A 17,864-nucleotide genomic window follows, 5' to 3' on the forward strand; every position below is an offset into this window, starting at 1 on the left:
TCCTCAGCTTCAACTAGACGTTTCCATCTGGTTCTCAGGGGTCTTCTATAAAGCAATCTGGATCCACACTGCTGCAGACTGGCTGTCCCTTTCCTATGGTTTCAGGATTTGGTAAAAATCAAAGGTCACCAGAGCAGGACAAAGGAATAATCAATATAGGTTATTGATTACCTGGTTCTTGGTGCACGGGGGGACCTGCTCAATCCATAATCCCAGAGTCGCTCCACTGCAGCAATAAAATACTGTTGTGTTCTCTTTTGAAAGCTGCGAGGGCTCTGATTTTCACCCTCACCATATATGTCAAAATCTTCTCTCTTCGTTTCCGTTGAGAAGGCATCATCATAGTCAATGTCATGTGCCTCTGGCTGAAGAGGAGTAGGGGTTATTTCCCTCTGATGGGGTTTCAAGACTGGTGGACTTAGAAGGCCCAATCTTCCAGTCCCGCCTTGGTTTGCCACCGTGGCTTCACTTGGGGACTTAACTTGTCTTTCGGATATTGATGCTATTGAACGATTGTTTTCAGAAGGGTCTAGGGGTGAGATGGGGTCTTTTGTCTTCAAAGCTATGTTTTGTGGAGACGTCTCTTGGGATTTCCACTCTTCTCTTGGTGTCTGGGTAGTATATTGATTATCCCAGGTGGAAAGATCTAGCAGCGTGGAGGAAGTCGTTTCAGAGCTTTCGGTTGCCCCCATCAGAAAAGCCATTTCTCCAGTTCTACTCACTTGGTTCAGTTCAACAGCGTACTGTGTTTTCTGAAAGATCTCTTCTACCAGGTCCCGGTGGCCAGGAGAGTCATTGCCAGTTTTCATAGACGAAGTGTCTACCTGATGAATATGCCCTTCGGGAGGTGAATCCGCTTTGCCAGATGCTTCAGACAAGCCTGGTTTCAGGAGAGCAGTATTCTCAAGTTTCTTGTAAATGAGTGAGTTCGTAGCATTTTCTCCCAGAGAGCTATTTTCTTGACCTCTTCTCATTTCCATTAGCAAGGCTAAAGAAAGATTTCTTTTGTCTCCTTGTGAGACATGACTGCTTTCTGGGACTCCCGAAGTCCTTTCCCTAAAGGTATCACTATAGGCTGGTGCTAGAAGTTGAGAAGGGTTGTCTTGGGATGGGATCTTGGTCACATCTATAGGTGTAATTGATGGCAATGCTGGTGCCTTTACAGTAGGTAATGCAGAGCTATCTGTTTGAATGATGCCATGAGTTGTCATAGAAAAATCTGATGAGTGGGACTGAGTAACGGCCCTTTTCTTCTCCTCGTGGTACTCTATCTGTGTGAGGGTGCCTTGGGTCAAATAGTTCATGTTTTTGGATGACTGGGTTGAGGCGTCATTCAAAATCACACCCCCTTCAAGCTTTATTTCTTCCTTTGGGAGTCTAAAGTGTTTTAAATCCCGCTTACCACGCCGAGCAATAACATTCTGTGGACTTGGAATTGGAGGTAGCCTTGTGGTGTTTGGATCCTTCTCTGCTACTTGTTCTGTTTGATTTCCCGAGCCTTCCAAGTTTGCTTCCTCCCTTATCTTTGAGAGATGGGTCATGTGAATCCCTGCTCTAGTTGCTGAATCATTTAATGACCTGGTGCCTTGAAGTATTGGAGTATATGTGTCCTCATCTAAACTTTCTACGTTTTGGTTGGTGCTTAATAAGGAAAGGTTCTTCAGGAGATTCTTAGTGCCATTCACTGTATACACGTGAGGCAAAACTACGTTCTCTTGGATTAACGTTTCCTTCATTCTTATCTCTTCCTGGGATGGTTTTTTTTGATTGTGTGTATCATTTCCTTGGATATTAGTCAAGTTAGTAAAAAATATGCCTTTACTGGATGGAGAAATAATCTCTTGGAGTCCCTGGTCCTTTGTAAATTCACCCCCTTCTGCTACCACTTTATTCTTCTGTGACAAGAAGTTCTGATCGTTCACAGGTTTTCCTGATCGCAAAGGTATTAATTGCTGTGGATCAGGTCTTTGTCTAGAGCTTAGGGAGTTCTTGTCCTGGGTCTTTTTCATCCAATTTGCTGAATCTGGCAGGATGGATGTATCTGGATTTTCTGTGCCTACTGGAATAGGAACCTCTTGGTTATGGTGGACCATTTCCATACTTTTTGGTGAAGTTGTTTTATTTGATACATAATTTAGCCCCAAAGCTGTAGTATTTTTGTCCATGAGCGTTTCCTCATGAATCAAAGAAGTCACTTCTTGAACCTCATCATTACTTTCTAATGTAATATCTTGCCAGGCTGATGTACTTGTCTCAATTAGTAATGTTGGGTCATCAGTGTGAGTCTTTCTATTTATTGCTGAGTTAACTGGTGCCTTGTTTGTCTTTACTAAAGAGACATTAATTTTGAGTAAAGGATTATTTTTGGTCAGTGAAGCAGGTTCATGGACTCTTTCCTCTTTAAATAACTCATCACTCTCCATTGATGATACATGTTCTCCTAGTGAACTTTCTTGACTATTCATTAAAGCTGCTTCGAACAACTTAGAATCATTATCTCCCTTACGTAAGTCCAAAGGCACACCAGACTCAATAAGGAGAGATGCGTTTTTGTCCAATACAATGGTGCCCAATTGATCACTAAAGTGAACTGGCATATTTGGGGGCCCTAAGGAACCTGTCTTTTCAGTAACTGCTGTCAACTCTTCTGATGGAATTGGTGGTAAAGTTGTTAGAGTGTCTGATAAATGAGAAATTGTCAAATCAAGTTTCTTTGAGTCTACTTTTATAGTTGACCCCAAATTCTCGCTTAATCTTAATTGTAGTTCTGGCTCAGGAGTAAATACTCTGTCCCTCCTGTTATGGAGCTCTGGCCTGAGATGAGTCATTTCAGTTGGGCCTTTGTTTCTTTCTGTTGGTCCAGGTAGATAATCTTCAGCCTCATATGTGCTTTCTTGGAGATCAGATAAGGATAATCCATGTGGAGTAGGGTTCTGTCCCATGAGCATCAACAAATCATCAGAGGAAACACTTTGTACTTCATGCAGCGGTGTGTTCTCTCCAGACCAAAGCTCAATCTTCTCCATATCATTTTCTGGAGCTGTAGTGACTCCAAATTGATTTTGCCCAGAGCTGGGGTGCTTTGAATTCCGGGAGAAGCTTCTGGGTCCAATGACATAATTTTCATTCAGCAAGGAAGGTGGAATGTCTTCATATGTGTCCTCATAATAATCACCAGTGTTTCTGTTGTTGCAACTAGAAACCTTCAGTAAGGCTGTCATGCCTCTGTTCCGAAAGTCTGAGTTGTGGCACCCCAGAACCCACAGACCTGAAGATGAGGAAGAACAAGACTCTGGTTATTCATGACCTAAGTACCAAGCTAGTTTTATGTTAGAGGGTATCTCCTATTCCCAGATGAATGAAAAAATACTAGTTGATACCATAATATTATAGGTAACTAGACACCCAATGCACAAAAATTCGTGTAAGAGTAGGTCTTCCTTCCCTTGGCTGCTGGCACCGGCTGCCCTCCGGCACCTGGGACCAGAGCTTCCCTCCTATTGCTGCCCTCAGGCATCCAGTACCCTGGCTGAGGGCTTCCCTCCTATCGCTGCCCTCAGCCACCCACAGATACCTAGGGCCTGGCTGGCTTCTCTTTGTCAGAAAGAACATCGGAAGACATCTGGTCTAATCAACATAGTACCCTTTTATTATTATAGACTAAAGACTAGGTGCGCGTGCGCACACACACACACACACACACACACACACACACACTGAGTGGTCAGATTATTATGCATTCAGAGATCATAATAATCTGGCCACTCAGTGTTTATTTCCACAGAGTTCTGTGAAACTATGGAACTCCATGGAAAGGGTTTCTACGATCAAATAAATTTTGGAATTAATACACACTGAACTCTATGTGCAGCCAGATAATCAATCAAATGGGAAATGAAAATAAAGGCATTTTTTAATGTACAAAGAACCAGAAAATCTACCTTTAATGCGACCATGCTCAGGAAATTATTAGAGAATGTTTTCTACCAAAATAAAAGAGTATAATAAAAAATAGGCAGCCTGGCCAGCGTGGCTCAGTGGTTGAGCATTGACCTAGGAACCAGGAGGCTCAGTTTGATTCCTCGTCAGGGCACATACCCGGGTTGTGGGCGGGAGGCAGCTAATCAATGATTCTCTCTCATCATTGATGTTTCTCTCCCTCTTCCTCCCTCTCTGAAGTCAATAAAAATCTTTTAAACAAATAAAATAAAAATTAATTTAAAATAGGCAGACATGAGATCCAGGAGCCAGGGACCTATCTTGAGGGGGGATAGTGAAAAGTCCCAAGGCAATTAAGAGCCTCTGACCTAAAATGAACAACCAGCCCACACTGGATTAGGAGGATGCATGGGTCTAGGAGGTCAGTATCTAAGCAAGAAAGAATATGTTATACGATAGAACTATTTTTATTTTAAAAAATATATTTTTATTAATTTCAGAGAGGAAGAGGGAGAGAGAGATAGAAATATCAATGAGGAGAGAATCATTGATTGGCTGCCTTCTGCACGCTCCCCACTGGGAATCAAGTCCACAACCTGGGCATGTGCCCTTGACCGGAATCGAACCTGGGACCCTTTAGTTCGCAGGTCGACACTCTATCACTGAACAAAACTGGCTAGGGCTGGAACTATTTTTAAAAGATAATTAAAGGAAAAAGCAATACAAGAACAGGAACACAATTAGGGGTTTCAGTTAAACAAGTTATAAAAATAAAAAATGTAATCCTATTTGGTTCCACAGTGAACATTTATAGTTCACTATGAGTTCACTAAACATGAGGCTATAAGTATATTATAAGTTTGGGGATTGAGAGCCTGAATTAATGATATTTAAAGCAAAATTTTTAAAATGTTAGTTCATATCTCTCATTAACCCATATACAATTACTTGTCTTCTGGTTTGGTGAAGCACTAATGCCTGTCAAAATGGCTGGTCATAAAAACTCCAGCACCACATTCCTCTGAAGGCACTCTCCACAAAGGTGACTAATTTTGCTATTCTCATCCACTTTGTAGTATTTCAGGGCAGCCTGGTTAATCTCCTTTCTCTTATGCTTATTCTTTTAAAAACATATATGTTTTTATCGATTTCAGAGAGGAAGGGAGAGTGAGAGAAGCATCAATGATGAGAGAGAATCATTGATCGGCTGCCCCACGCACAACCCTCACTGAGGATCAAGCCCGCAACAAGAGCATGTGCCCTGACCAAGAATCAAACCATGACCTCCTGGTTCATAGGTCAACACTCAACACTGAGCCACACCAGCTGGGCCAAAGGTAGATTTTAGAGCAAAGACTTTTAATTTACTCAATGTGGTTTTGTCTTTGGAATGCCTTGCAATGAACCCAAATCACTTGAACCACTTAATATCTACCTACATGTGGGCCAGTAGACCAAAAAGAATATGAGTGACTAGTGGTGCAATCACAGCTGTTACTAAAAGAATAAAGTAGTCGAAACCGGTTTGGCTCAGTGGATAGAGCATCGGCCTTCAGACTGAAGGGTCCTGGGTTTGATTCCAGTCAAGGGCATGAACCAAGTTGCGGGCACATACCCAGTGGGGGGTGTGCAAGAGGCAGCTGATCGATGAGAGATGATTCTGTCTCATCGATGTTTATAACTCTCTATCCCTCTCTCTTCCTCTGTGTAAAAAATCAATAATATATATATATATAAAGAATAAAGTAAATAACTAACCTGGATTTTCCATCGACATGAAGACAGTTTCTCCAGAGGACGGGAAGAGGGTAAGTGTGTCTTCGTAGACCGTTTTGTGTTTGAAGGTATATCCAGAGAAGAAGACAGACAGGAAGTCAGTCTGTGCTCCAACACTTAGAATGTACCAATAAGCCACCTCATGCAGGCACACCGACAGCTGCAAACTATCAAAAACATAGCCGTTGATGCCTGCACAAGAGATGGAGGACAAGAGGTGTCAGCAGTATCAGGGTTTACTATTTTTGGATTGTCGTGATAGGGTTGGACATGATCGTTACGTCCAAGAAGAGATAGCATTATACCTTCCAGAAAAGTCGATTGTTAATACTTGGTCAGCTAGGTCCTAATCCCAAGGGTAGGGGAGTCATAGAACATCATGGTAGAGATGGCTTTGAGTGCTATATGGAGTGTGTGTGTGGGGGAGCAGGGCATTTGCATGGTTAAAGTGTCTCCCTCCAAACTGCTTATAGTTGCAAGGGGAAAAGTAGTAACCACACAGAGGAAAAATCAGAAAGAAAAAACATTTGATCCAAATGAATTATCTGTTAATGTTCCAGATTCAAGGACTAACGGGTTTCAAAAAGCAGACAGCCTGGCCGGCGTGGTTCAGGGGTTGAGCGTTGACCTATGAACCAGGAGGTCATGGTTCGATTCAGATAGGGCACATTCCCCAGAGTGGGGCGTGTACGAGGCAGCCAATCAATGATTGTCTCTCATCACTGATGTTTCTATCTCTTTCTCTCCCTCTCTTCCTTTTTGAAATCAAGAAAAATATTTTCAAAACTTTAAAAAAGTTCTCTGAACATTTGTTGCTTTCTAAATAAAAAATGTTTTATGATCATATGCTTTCATATAAAATTGTACACTGAATGGACAGATTATGATGATATCTGAATGCATAATAATCTGGCCATTAGTGTGTGTGTGTGTGTGTATATTAGAGGCCCGGTGCATGAATTCATGCATGGGTGGGGTCCGGCCAGCCTGGCCAGGGAGAGGGGACTTGGGCGGTTGGCTGGCCTGCCTGTGGTCGAACGCCTGGTTGAGGGGACAATTTGCAAATTAGCCTTTTATTATATAGGGTAGGGTATACACTGAGTGGCCAGGTTATTATGCGTTCAGAGCTCATAATAATCTGGCCACTCAGTGTATATGTTTGTATGTAATGGTTTTTAAGGAAGTATGACTTGCATGGCAGATAAAGTGATCCATTATATGGACATCCGTTTGGTGGCTTCAATTTCCATTTGCCTATTACTCATTAGATAGGTGCTGCTTTGCTTACTGTGCATGATGTTGGAGACTTGGAACTCTGGATCCTGGGGCTGCACTCCATCCGCATCGGGGAGGAAGCGCTGCATGTTCTCTGTGAGGTACCAGCTTCGGTTCTCATCGAATATAGAAAACAGGATGACATTTCTCTCATCTGACATCATCTGTTAATTACACCCATGAAAGAAAAAAACACTACTGCTATTGTCAAGTAGAAATTTTCAGTCTACAATAGAAGTGATAGCATGCATGTGATATATCTATAATCCTCTGGTTCAATTCCATTTCTCCATAGGTCACTACTATGGTATGGACCAGAGCCTAGGAGTGGCAGTGGGTGTTATGAGCAGTAAGAATATGTTTTTTGTTCGTTTGAAAACCCTCACCCAAGGATATTTTCCCATTGATTTTTATTTTTAAAAATATATATTTTATTGATTTTTTTTATAGAAAGGGAGAGAGATTGATAGAAACATCGGTGAGAGAGAAACATCAATCAGCTGCCTCTTGCACACCTTCCACTGAGGATGTACCCATGACCAAGGTACATGCCCTTGGCCTGAAGTGAACCTGGGACCTTTCAGTCCATAGGCCAATGCTCTATCCACTGAGCCAACTGGTTAGGGCTTCCCATTAATTTTTAGAGAGAGTGGAAGAGAGAGGGAAAGGCAGAAAGAAATATCAATGATTCTCTCTTATCATTGATGTTTCTATCTCTCTCTCCTCTCCTTTCCTTTCTGAGATAAAAATATATTTTAAAAAAGAAAAAGAAAAAGAGGTGAGCATATTAAAAGGGGCAAGATCACCTACAAAGAGTGGAATTTTAGACTGGGTCTGAGTATTAGATAAATAATCTAGGGCCCAGGTCTCCTATCTATCCAGCAGGCAAGATTATTACACCAAACTCAAAATCAATTAACGCCTGTGAGAGACCCAATGCATTTCTTTTACTGGCCCATATCGCAGATGACTATATTTTCTGCATTCTACTGGGAGACATACACCGAGGGAGAAGAGAAAATCGTAGGTGGAAGTTCACATACATCATCATTCCATTTTTAGCTTCAAATTCGGCACTTGGAAAGAGAAGGACTCACCTGGTTTCCCCTGTGATCTACAGATTCTTTGTAGCAGATGAGGAGAGGGCCAATGAGTCCTGAAGCCAGATCCCTCTCTGGATTAACAAAGCTTGAGTAGTATCGGGTCAGGCACCGAGGATCTGATTTCGTTGGCCCATCTCCTGCAGTCACTGTCCATGTGTACTTGAATATACTTCCTGGCGGAACTGGCATATCTTTCAGATGTTTCAAACCTATCCACATCCAAACCCCAGAATAGCTTGATTAGGGTATAACAAGCCACATATTGGTATCATATTGCTATTGCAAGAGCTCTACACATCTATATGTACATAAGATGTTTTTCAATAAATGGAAACTAAATTTGCACCTATTAGAAGTTTCAGATTCATACAATTTTTAAAAAGTAATTTTTATTGATTTCAGAGAGGAAGGGAGAGGGAGAGAGAGATAGAAACATCAATGATAAGAGAGAATCATGGATCGACTGCCTCCTGCACGCCCCACACTGGGGATGGAGCCCACAACCCGGGCATGTGCCCTGACCAGGAATGGAACCGTGACCTCCTGGTTCATAGGTCAATGTTCAACCACTGAGCAATGCCAGCTGGGCATCCCCATAATTTTCTAAAACTACATACAGTATGTATGTTTAAAGCAACAATTATAGCATTTTCTTGAGGGCATTATAAAGTACATAAATGAAATACATCTGGAAATTATAGCATAAAGGATTATGGGTGATAAGTGTGCCTATATGATGCATAACAGCTGGGGCAAGGCCTAGCATAATTTTAGTTGTTTTCTGTACCTATAGGTAAGTAAGAACTATAAAACAGAATTAACACTTACCTTTTGGCAATCTTCCTTCATGCAAAGGCCTGACATCAGTGATTCCATGAGGGAAGATGTTATATGGTCGGCTTGCTAGATTCTTAAATATAATCTGAAAGGATAAATGAGCTAGAAGGTCAAGTCCTAAGACAACCAGGATCAAGAAGAAAAGTGTGGCCTATATCCGAGAAAAAAAAGCTTCTCTGCATCCAAATTAAAGGGGTTTGTTCTTTTCTTCAAGATTCTTTTTGTCTATGGGGGTCCTTTGCAATTCTACCTATATTTTAGGATTAGCTTGTCAATTTCTGTGAAAAAGGCAGTTGGGATTTTGATAGGGATTGACTTGAATACTATAAAATAAATGGCTTAATATGCAAATCGACTGAATGGTGGAACCGGTCACTATGACGTGCACTGATCACCAGAGGGCAGATGCTCAATGCAAGTGCTGCTCCCTGGTGGTTACTGCGCTCTCACAGGGGGAGCACTGCTCAACTAGAAGCCCTGAGCCGGGCTCATGGCTGGTGAGCACAGCAGCGGTGGTGGAAGCGCTAAGGCTGTCTGACTGCGGCCTAAGCTGTCAGTCAGACATCCCCTGAGGGCTCCCAGACTACAAAAGGGTGCAGGCTGGACTGAGGAACTCCCCCCTCCCCCAGTGCACGAATGCTGTGCACTGGGCCTCTAGTCTGTAGATAAATGTGGAAGAGTCTTAACATTAATTGGCTCTTCCAATCCATGAACATAATATGTCTTTCCACTTATTTACACCTTTAAATTATCTAAGTAGTGATTAGTAGCTTGCAGCGCACAAGTTCCTTTTTGTTAAATTTATTCCAAATTATTTTATTCTTTTTTTGATATTAGTGAAAGAAATTGTTTTCTTAATTTCATTATCAGAGTATTCACTGATAAGAATATACAGAAATATATAGAAATACAACTTTTTAAATATTGATCTTATATCTTGCAACCTTGCTAAACTTGTTTATTCTAACAGCTTTTTAGCAGGATTTTCTACATATAATATTATGTTATTTACAAATAAAAAGTATTATTTCTTCCTTTTCAATCCAAATGCCTCTAATTCCTTTTTTTGTGTATGGCTCGTTTCACTGGCTTCCAGCGCAATATTAAATAAAAGTGACAAGAGTGGACATCTTAGCTTGCTCCTAGTCTCAAGGGGAAAACATTCAGTTTTTCACCACATTAGAAAGTTTTCTTAGCTGTTCTTCATCAAGTTAAGGACCCTGACTTCTGTTGCTACCGTGTTTCCCCGAAAATAAGACATCCTCCGAAAATAAGACCTAGCACATGGAATGATAAGACATCCCCTGAAAATAAGACCTAGCGCAACTTTGGGAGAAAAAGTTAATATAAGACACTGTCTTATTTTTGGGGAAACAGGGTAGTTCACTCAGAGTTTTTTCTGATCATGAATGGGTAGTAGATTCTGTCAAACCCCTTTCTCTACATGTTATGTGATCATGTGCTTCTTTTCTTTTATTGAAATACTATGGTGTAGCTCTTTACGGCTTTCCAAAAAATAGACTGTGAACCAAATTTGGCTTACTGGCCACAGTTTGCTGATTCTTGTACTATATAATTGGTGGGAAAAGTTTTAGAAGGATATGTATCAAAGCCTAAGCAATGAATATTTCAAAGGAGTGGCAGGTTTGATGAGTGGCATTAAATTTTTAAACAAATTTATAGTACACATATATTTGTGTAGTATTTATAATTTTTAAAAGATAATGCCCATTAGAGATAAGGCTGAATTAGGAAGTTTTAAGAATCTCAAATCCTTCCACACTTTTTCTTCTTACCCAACCTTATATCTTTTCTTCAACTTACCAACAGTGTATCTCCAACTTCTCCATAAAGTAAAGGTCCCAGGATTCCTGATTCATATTGAGTGGCTTCACGAGTTTTAAATGTTGCATTTGTGTAGGCCATAAATCGGACTTTTCTATACTTTCTACCAATCCGCTGAGGACCATTATTCAAATATAGACTTTTATAACTGCTGAACAAGAAACAAAAAGATGAGAGGTTGAAGTGGAGAATTCCAGGGAGGAGACAGGTAGCTAAAATCCAACTCGAAAACAGCTGAATGATTTAATCAAGGAAAAGAGTTGGAAAAGTATATGCATCCTTGATGTTTAGCTATTTTTTTAATTAAAAATTTATTGTTGAAAGTATTACATGTCCCTTTCTTTCCCCCATTAACCCTTTCTAGCCTGCCCCATCCTGTCCCAGGCCTTCACCATGCTGTGTCCATGGGTCATGCATATATGCATACAAGTTCTTTTGTTGATCACTTCCTACCTACCTATCTACCCTCCCCCACCTTTCCTCTGAGATTCTGCATTCTCTTCTATGCTTTTATGTCTCTGGATCTAGTGTGTTCATCAGTTTATTTTGTTCATTTGATTCCACGTAGGAGTGAGATGTGATACTTGTCTTTCTCTGACTGGCTTATTTCGCTTAGCACGATACTCTCCAGGTCCCTCCATATATCCTTGATGCTTAGCTATTTTAGTTTCCAAACATATTAATGTACTTGACATTTGATTTCATACCTGTACCTACCCCAAATGTGGTTTGAAGATTTATTGTTTTGAATAACTAGGAGGAACCAATTGGGAAGAGAGAGTAGCAAATGCCAAAAGGTGCTTACCTGTCATTGGGGGTGGAGACTGAGGGAGCATAGTCCCAGTCCTCCTCTTCAGCAGCAATGTAGTGGACCCACGTTTTAGGATGCTTCTTGGCAACTGAGCGAATTTGGATAAAGGGAGAAGGGTCGTCATCATCAAAGCTGATAATATCCATGTCAGAGTCATAAAGATCATCATCATCATCATCATCATATTCCTCTTTCTCAATATTTTTTGTCCGGAGTTGGGGTTCCTCTGGGCAGCTTTCTACTTTGACATAAGCTTCCATACCATCTGGAGTCAGACAAACAAAACAACGTCAAATTCCTACAAAACGTTCTTGCCTTAACTTCTATGTCATCATTCTCTATCATTAGGCCTTCAAGGTCCTCTCTCTTTTTTAAAAAAATATGTTTTTATTGATTTCCTAGAGGAAGGGAAAAAGAGAGAAAGAGATAGAAATAGAAACATCAATGATAAGAAAGAATCATTGATCAGCTACCTCCTGAATGCCCTAATTTTCTCATAAAACATCTCTAGCTATGTATGATCTGCCATCTCTCCACGGTATCAAGGCCTAATTAATGGGATCAGGCTAGAAAACCAATAATATACTGTCCTCCTCATTTTTGCCATTTCATTTATCCTGAATCCATCTATCCTGCCTCTATCACAGGTATTGAACTAAAATGTCACCAATACTACAAATACTCAAGCCCTCTTATACTCAAGGCAACATCTTTACCCTGAAAGCTGGCAACCAGGGAATCTCAGTTGAGGTCTAACATAATCCTGTACTGGAAAGTGGACAGAAAATTTCATTAAAATAAGAGATGGATACTTATCATGCTAGTTTTTAAGATCCACAAATATTACCATGTTGGTGCGAAGAGATATGGCAAAACAGTAGAAACTGGCCAAGGTCCATCAGTTGTGTCTGAGCAGTAAGGAAAGTTATTGGTGAGATCTCCAAGGAGGCCTGTCGATGGTTCCTCACAAGAAACGTGTGACCTTCAAGGAAAATTGAGTGCACTTCGGGGGTGGTGCCCATTCCAATCACATGCCAGTAGACCAATTTCTTGTGACATCCAATCAGACCTGTAGAGTTGGAATAAGATAGCTATGGTCATGAAGTAGAGAAATTGAAATGGAAAACCTTTTCTAAGATAGGATGAACAGTCTGGCCGGTGTGGCTCAGTGGTTGAGAGTCGACCTATGAACCAGTAGGTCACAGTTCAATTCCCAGTCAGGGCACATGCCTGGGTTGTGGGCTCAGCCAATCAATCATTCTCTCCTCATTGATGTTTCTATCTCTCTCACCCTCATCATTCCTCTCTGAAATCAATGAAAATAGCTTAAAAAGAATAGGATGAACAAATTGACCTTATAAATTTTATTATCTTGACTTGAAACCAAACTTTTTAAGGACTCTGGGGTACTGTGAAAGCAGCAGCTCTTGCCAGAGTCACGAATGATTGTCATGCTGCTAATTCCAATGGGTATTTTTTAGTTTTCATTCATTCCTTCTTGTGATTCTCTCCTCCACTGGCCTCTATGCCAACACTTCTCTGGGTTTGGTTCCCCTATTGATCAGACTGCCTATTATGCTACTAGAGGCCCAGTGCACGAATTCGTGCATGGGGGGGGGGGTCGGGCCGACCTGCCCCACTTGGGGCCGATTGGGCGGGCCAGCCAGGGGGAGGAACTGTGGGTGGTTGGCTGGCCTGCCCTGCCCCTGATGGGAGGGGTCGGTTGGGGGCGGGGCCAGTTGGGGTGAGGGGCTGTGGGCAATTGGCTGGCTGGTCCCACCCCAGATCGAGATGGGGGGGCTTCTCAGGGGTGGGGCTGCAAGCAGTTGGCCAGCTGGCTCCGCCCCCTGGCCAAACACCCAGTCAAAAGGACAATTTGCATATTAGCCTTTAATTATATAGGATAAGCTATATGAGAGCAGGGACTTGCATGATTTGAAAATTCTTTTCTAATTCTAAAATCATGTGTCTTCATGATAGAGTTATTGGAAATACAGTGAAGAATTAAGAAAATACCTGTCCTCATCCTTTATTATTTTCTTGTGTTTCTAAATTTTCCATTTTCCTCTTTCTTGGCTTACATTCTAATTTTACTTAATACATTTTCAATGGCTTCTAAGTGTTACCATTTCTAAAAATGTCTTTATTCTTCCCCCAATGCTAATCTATAGTTTGGCTATGAACTCCAGGTTGAAAATGACTTTTACTTTAGAACTTTGAAATACTGCTTAAATTAATTTAATTTTTATATTGCCAATCTAATTCTCATGTCTTTGTATGCAACTGTTTCTCCCAGGTCTCTGTGTTCTTGGAATTCCACAATAATAATTTTGTGTTGGGACACTTTCTTATTTATTTATCCTGCTGTGAAATTTTAATACAAAGACTCAAATCTTTTTATTCTTAACACATTCTTTTAATTTTTAAAATCTATATTTAAACATATTTTTAATCTCTTTTTTGGTTTTACTTTCTGAGAGATTTTTTTTCTATTCAACCTACTTCCTATTTTGTATTTTGATCATGGTAGTCCTAATTTTGTAAGCGTATGCACGCTTTATTTTTTTCATAGAATCCTATTATTTATTAAGCAGAATCTTGTGGAAGCTTTAAAAAAATATATTGATTTCAGAGAGGAAGGGAAAGGGAGAGACAGAAATAGCAATGATGAGAGAGAATCATTGATCGGCTGCCTTCTGCACACCCCCTCCTCGGGATCAAGCCTCCAACCTGGGCATGCGCCCTTGGCTGGAATCGAACTCAGGACCCTTCAATCCGCAGGCCAACACTATACACTGGGCCAAACCAGCCAGGATGAACCTGAGGATTCTTCAGCGAGTGTGTACATACCTGGAAGAGACCGGTTTACATAGCCGTTAATTGTGTGCACTTCAGTCCGGGGCCCAGCAGATGCAGGGTCCGTAGCCTGCGTGGAGGACTCATGTGTTTCCGAATGCCAACTTTTTCCTGAGGCGGAGAGGATGCAAACGTAGGGTCAACTGAGTGTCTGTCTCCTTTTCTTCTTCCCTCTCTCCCATGGGGCAAAGACTGCTCACATCTTAAGCATTTCTTCTTCTTCTTTTTAAAAAAAAATTTTTTTATTGACTTCAGAAAGGAAGGAGAGGGAGAGATAGACGCATCAATGACGAGAGAGAACATTGATTCCCAGTCAGGGCACATGCAGGGGGCGGTTGATGGATGATTCTCTCTCATTGTTCATGTTTCTATATCTCTCATCTCCCTTCCTCTCTGAAATCAATACAAATAAAGAAATAAGTAAGTAAATAATTAAAAGTTAAGAGGTGAAGATAAAAGAAGGCATATCCATTGAAGCAGAGAGTAGAATGGTGGTTTCCAAGAGCTGAGTGAGGAAAATGGGGAGATATTAGTCAAGGGTACAAACTTTCAGTTTTAAAATGAATAAGTTCTGGGGATATAAAGTACAGGCATGATAACCATAGTTACTAAGAGTGTGCTGAACACCGGGAATATGCTAAGAGAGTAGATTTCACATACACTTGTCACACACAAATGGTCACCATGAGGAGATGATGTTAATTAGCTTGACTGTAGTTAACTATCTCACTATATATATATATATATATATATATATATATATATATATATATATATATATGTAAAACCATCACCTTAAATATATACAATGTATGATTTTTACCAAAATTTTCTGAAGCAGAAAGTCGTTGTTTGTGGATTTAATGAGAGGGGTTAAGCTAACCCAGTGGTCAGCAAACTGCGGCTCGCGAGCCACATGAGGCTCTTTGGCCCCTTGAGTGTGGCTCTTCCACAAAATACCACGGCCTGGGTAAGTCTATTTTGAAGAAGTGGCGTTGAAGGAAGTTTAAGTTTAAAAAATGTGGCTCTCAAAAGAAATTTTAATCGTACTGTTGATATTTGGCTCTGTTGACTGTTGAGCTTGCTAACCTGTGACCCAGCTCTTGTATCTTCTTATCTCAGCTGCCAATGAAACCATGGGTTCATTTAGGGGTGGGGATTCACTGTCATTTCCGCCCCCTTCATTTCTGAACAGTAATTAATGATCTTTCTAGAATCATTTCCTCTGAACAATAGCAGCTCTCATCTCAGAATAAATTAATGCATTTGCTTTCTTTCAGGAGTTCAAAATTCAGAGTGCAGCTCACTAACCTTCATCAAACACAGCAAAAAGCAGTACAAATTCGTGTGTCCTTTCTTTGGCCAGACTCCCTGCAAAAAAAGCAAAGGAATTCATTGTCTATTGAAAAGCCGTTCCCAGCAATGTGACGCTAGGAGGAGACATTACTTCATCAGCAGCCTGAGAGCAGCACAGATGTAGTCCTCTGCCTCTTGTTAGCTTTACCATAACATCATTTCTTTGGTGTGAGGTCTCCTATACCGATGCTTCTAAAACTATTTTGGTGCTCACTTCGGCAGCACATATACTAACATTGGGATGACACAGAGAAGATTAGTATGGCCCCTGTGCAAAGATGACACGCAAATTCGTGAAGCATTCCATATTAAAAAACAAAACAAAAAAACACCACACAAGTATTTTGGGGTAAAGACCTTTTTTTTTTTTTAAATTTCAAATTTGTTGCAGACCACAATTTCTGTAAAATGTAATAAAAATTAATTACATGCCCAGCCGGCGTGGGTCGGTGGTTGAACATCGACCTATGAACCAAGAGGTTGTGGTTTGATTCCCATTAGGGCACGTGCCCAGGGTTGCAGGCTCCAACCCCAGTGTGAGGTGGGAAGGGATTAACCAAAGAACTTATATGCACATATTTGTTACCTGTGGACACAGACAATAGGGTGGTGAAGGCCTGGGACGGGGCGGAAACCGGAGGGGGGGGGGGACAATGGGGGGAGAAGGGACATCTGTAATAATATCAACAATAAAGATTAAAAAAAAATATATATATATATATATATATATATGATATATAAAATACAAGCCCATGTAATTATATTTATATAGTATTATATATACATGTGTTCAGAGCAAATATAAGAGAAAAAGAAAAATTACAAAATGTGCCTATAAGCTAGGGGTGTCAAACTCAATCAGAGAAGGGGCCAAAATCTAAAATCCAGCCTAAATCGCGGGCCGAATGGTTTACTGAACAGTCATAAACTGTCATTGTGATGGAAACGCAGCGGAGTGCAGTGATGACAGCGCGGTGCGGGCCACATTGCAAGGCCTGGCGGGACGGATTTGGCCCGCGGGCCTTGTGTTTGACACATGTGCTATAAGCCATTAATATAGAGAATTTCTATTATGTTTAACATGTTTGCTTCTGCAGTTATAAGTAAACAAAAAAGTTATGAGCAAAATAACAACTGTCTCTATTAAACACCTCAGTCACACTTTAAATGAGCACCATGTACACCGATATTTAGAATTGTTAATGTTAAAAACGAGCTTGCTTCGTGCACTAATGGTTGAATTTGTTGGCTGTCTTTCTTAGTATTATTGTATTTCTTAATTTTGGGGGAAAGTTTTCTTTGAAGCCTTATTCTGAGTAGGAAGATTTTTTAAAATATATTTTATTGATTTTTTACAGAGAGGAGGAGAGAGGGATAGAGAGCTAGAAACGTCGATGAGAGAGAAACCAGCTGCCTCTTGCACACCCCCCACCGGGGATGTGCCTGCAACCAATGTACATGCCCTTGACCGGAATCGAACCTGGGACCTTTTAGTCCGCAGGCCGACGCTCTACCACTGAGCCAAACCGGTTTCGGCAAGTAGGAAGATTTTTGCTTATAATATTCCCCTTTTGTCTCTCTTGTACCCTGGATGCTTGGAAAGTAAAAGTTGGACAAAGAAAGTAACTCACCTCGACAAACTTAAAATACAAGCAAAGTTATCTGAAAACACTTCAATTATTTTCTTTTTAAAATTATCATGTAGTGGCCCTAGCTGATTTGGCTCAGTGGATAGATTATCGGCCTATGGAATGAAGGGTCCCGGGTTTGATTCCGGTCAAGGACATGTACCTCGGCTGCAGGCTGGATCCCTGGCCCCTGTCAGGCATGTGCAGGAGGCAACCAATTGATGTGTCTCTCTCACATCGATGTTTCTCTCTCTGTCTCTTCCGTGCCTTCCACTCTCTCGAAAAATCAATGGAAAAAATAACCTCAGGGTATTTTTGAAGATTAACAAAAAACCAAAGCAAAATTGCACTGTGGCAGCACAGGATGAACACCTGTGCTTCTAGGAAACTAGATTATGTTCCTTTTCATGGGCATGATGCTAGGGCAGTGGTCGGCAA

The 17,864-nt window shown here is 40.9% G+C and overlaps 1 protein-coding gene and 1 non-coding gene across 4 annotated transcripts in view; one reads left to right on the plus strand and one right to left on the minus strand.

Annotated features, from left to right (window-relative positions):
- The window catches only part of F8 (coagulation factor VIII), an 88,956-nt gene that overhangs the window by 41,670 nt on the left and 29,422 nt on the right, over positions 1-17,864 (minus strand). For all 3 annotated transcript variants that reach the window (XM_045573536.1, XM_045573535.1, XM_036415731.2), the window contains 10 exons: positions 15,754-15,813; positions 14,437-14,553; positions 12,434-12,655; positions 11,581-11,851; positions 10,755-10,926; positions 8,922-9,015; positions 8,088-8,302; positions 7,004-7,154; positions 5,698-5,907; positions 172-3,268 (listed from right to left, as the gene is read on the minus strand). In XM_045573536.1, the coding sequence (XP_045429492.1) occupies positions 172-3,268; positions 5,698-5,907; positions 7,004-7,154; positions 8,088-8,302; positions 8,922-9,015; positions 10,755-10,926; positions 11,581-11,851; positions 12,434-12,655; positions 14,437-14,553; positions 15,754-15,813 (4,609 nt within the window). The remainder of the gene's footprint in view (positions 1-171; positions 3,269-5,697; positions 5,908-7,003; positions 7,155-8,087; positions 8,303-8,921; positions 9,016-10,754; positions 10,927-11,580; positions 11,852-12,433; positions 12,656-14,436; positions 14,554-15,753; positions 15,814-17,864) is intronic.
- LOC118706488 lies at positions 16,005-16,111 on the plus strand. Its single transcript, XR_004984040.1, has one exon. It is a non-coding gene; the product is annotated as a U6 spliceosomal RNA (small nuclear RNA).

This window comes from Pipistrellus kuhlii, unplaced genomic scaffold, assembly GCF_014108245.1.
Source record: "Pipistrellus kuhlii isolate mPipKuh1 unplaced genomic scaffold, mPipKuh1.p scaffold_m20_p_51, whole genome shotgun sequence".
In the NCBI taxonomy this organism is placed as follows: domain Eukaryota; kingdom Metazoa; phylum Chordata; class Mammalia; order Chiroptera; family Vespertilionidae; genus Pipistrellus; species Pipistrellus kuhlii.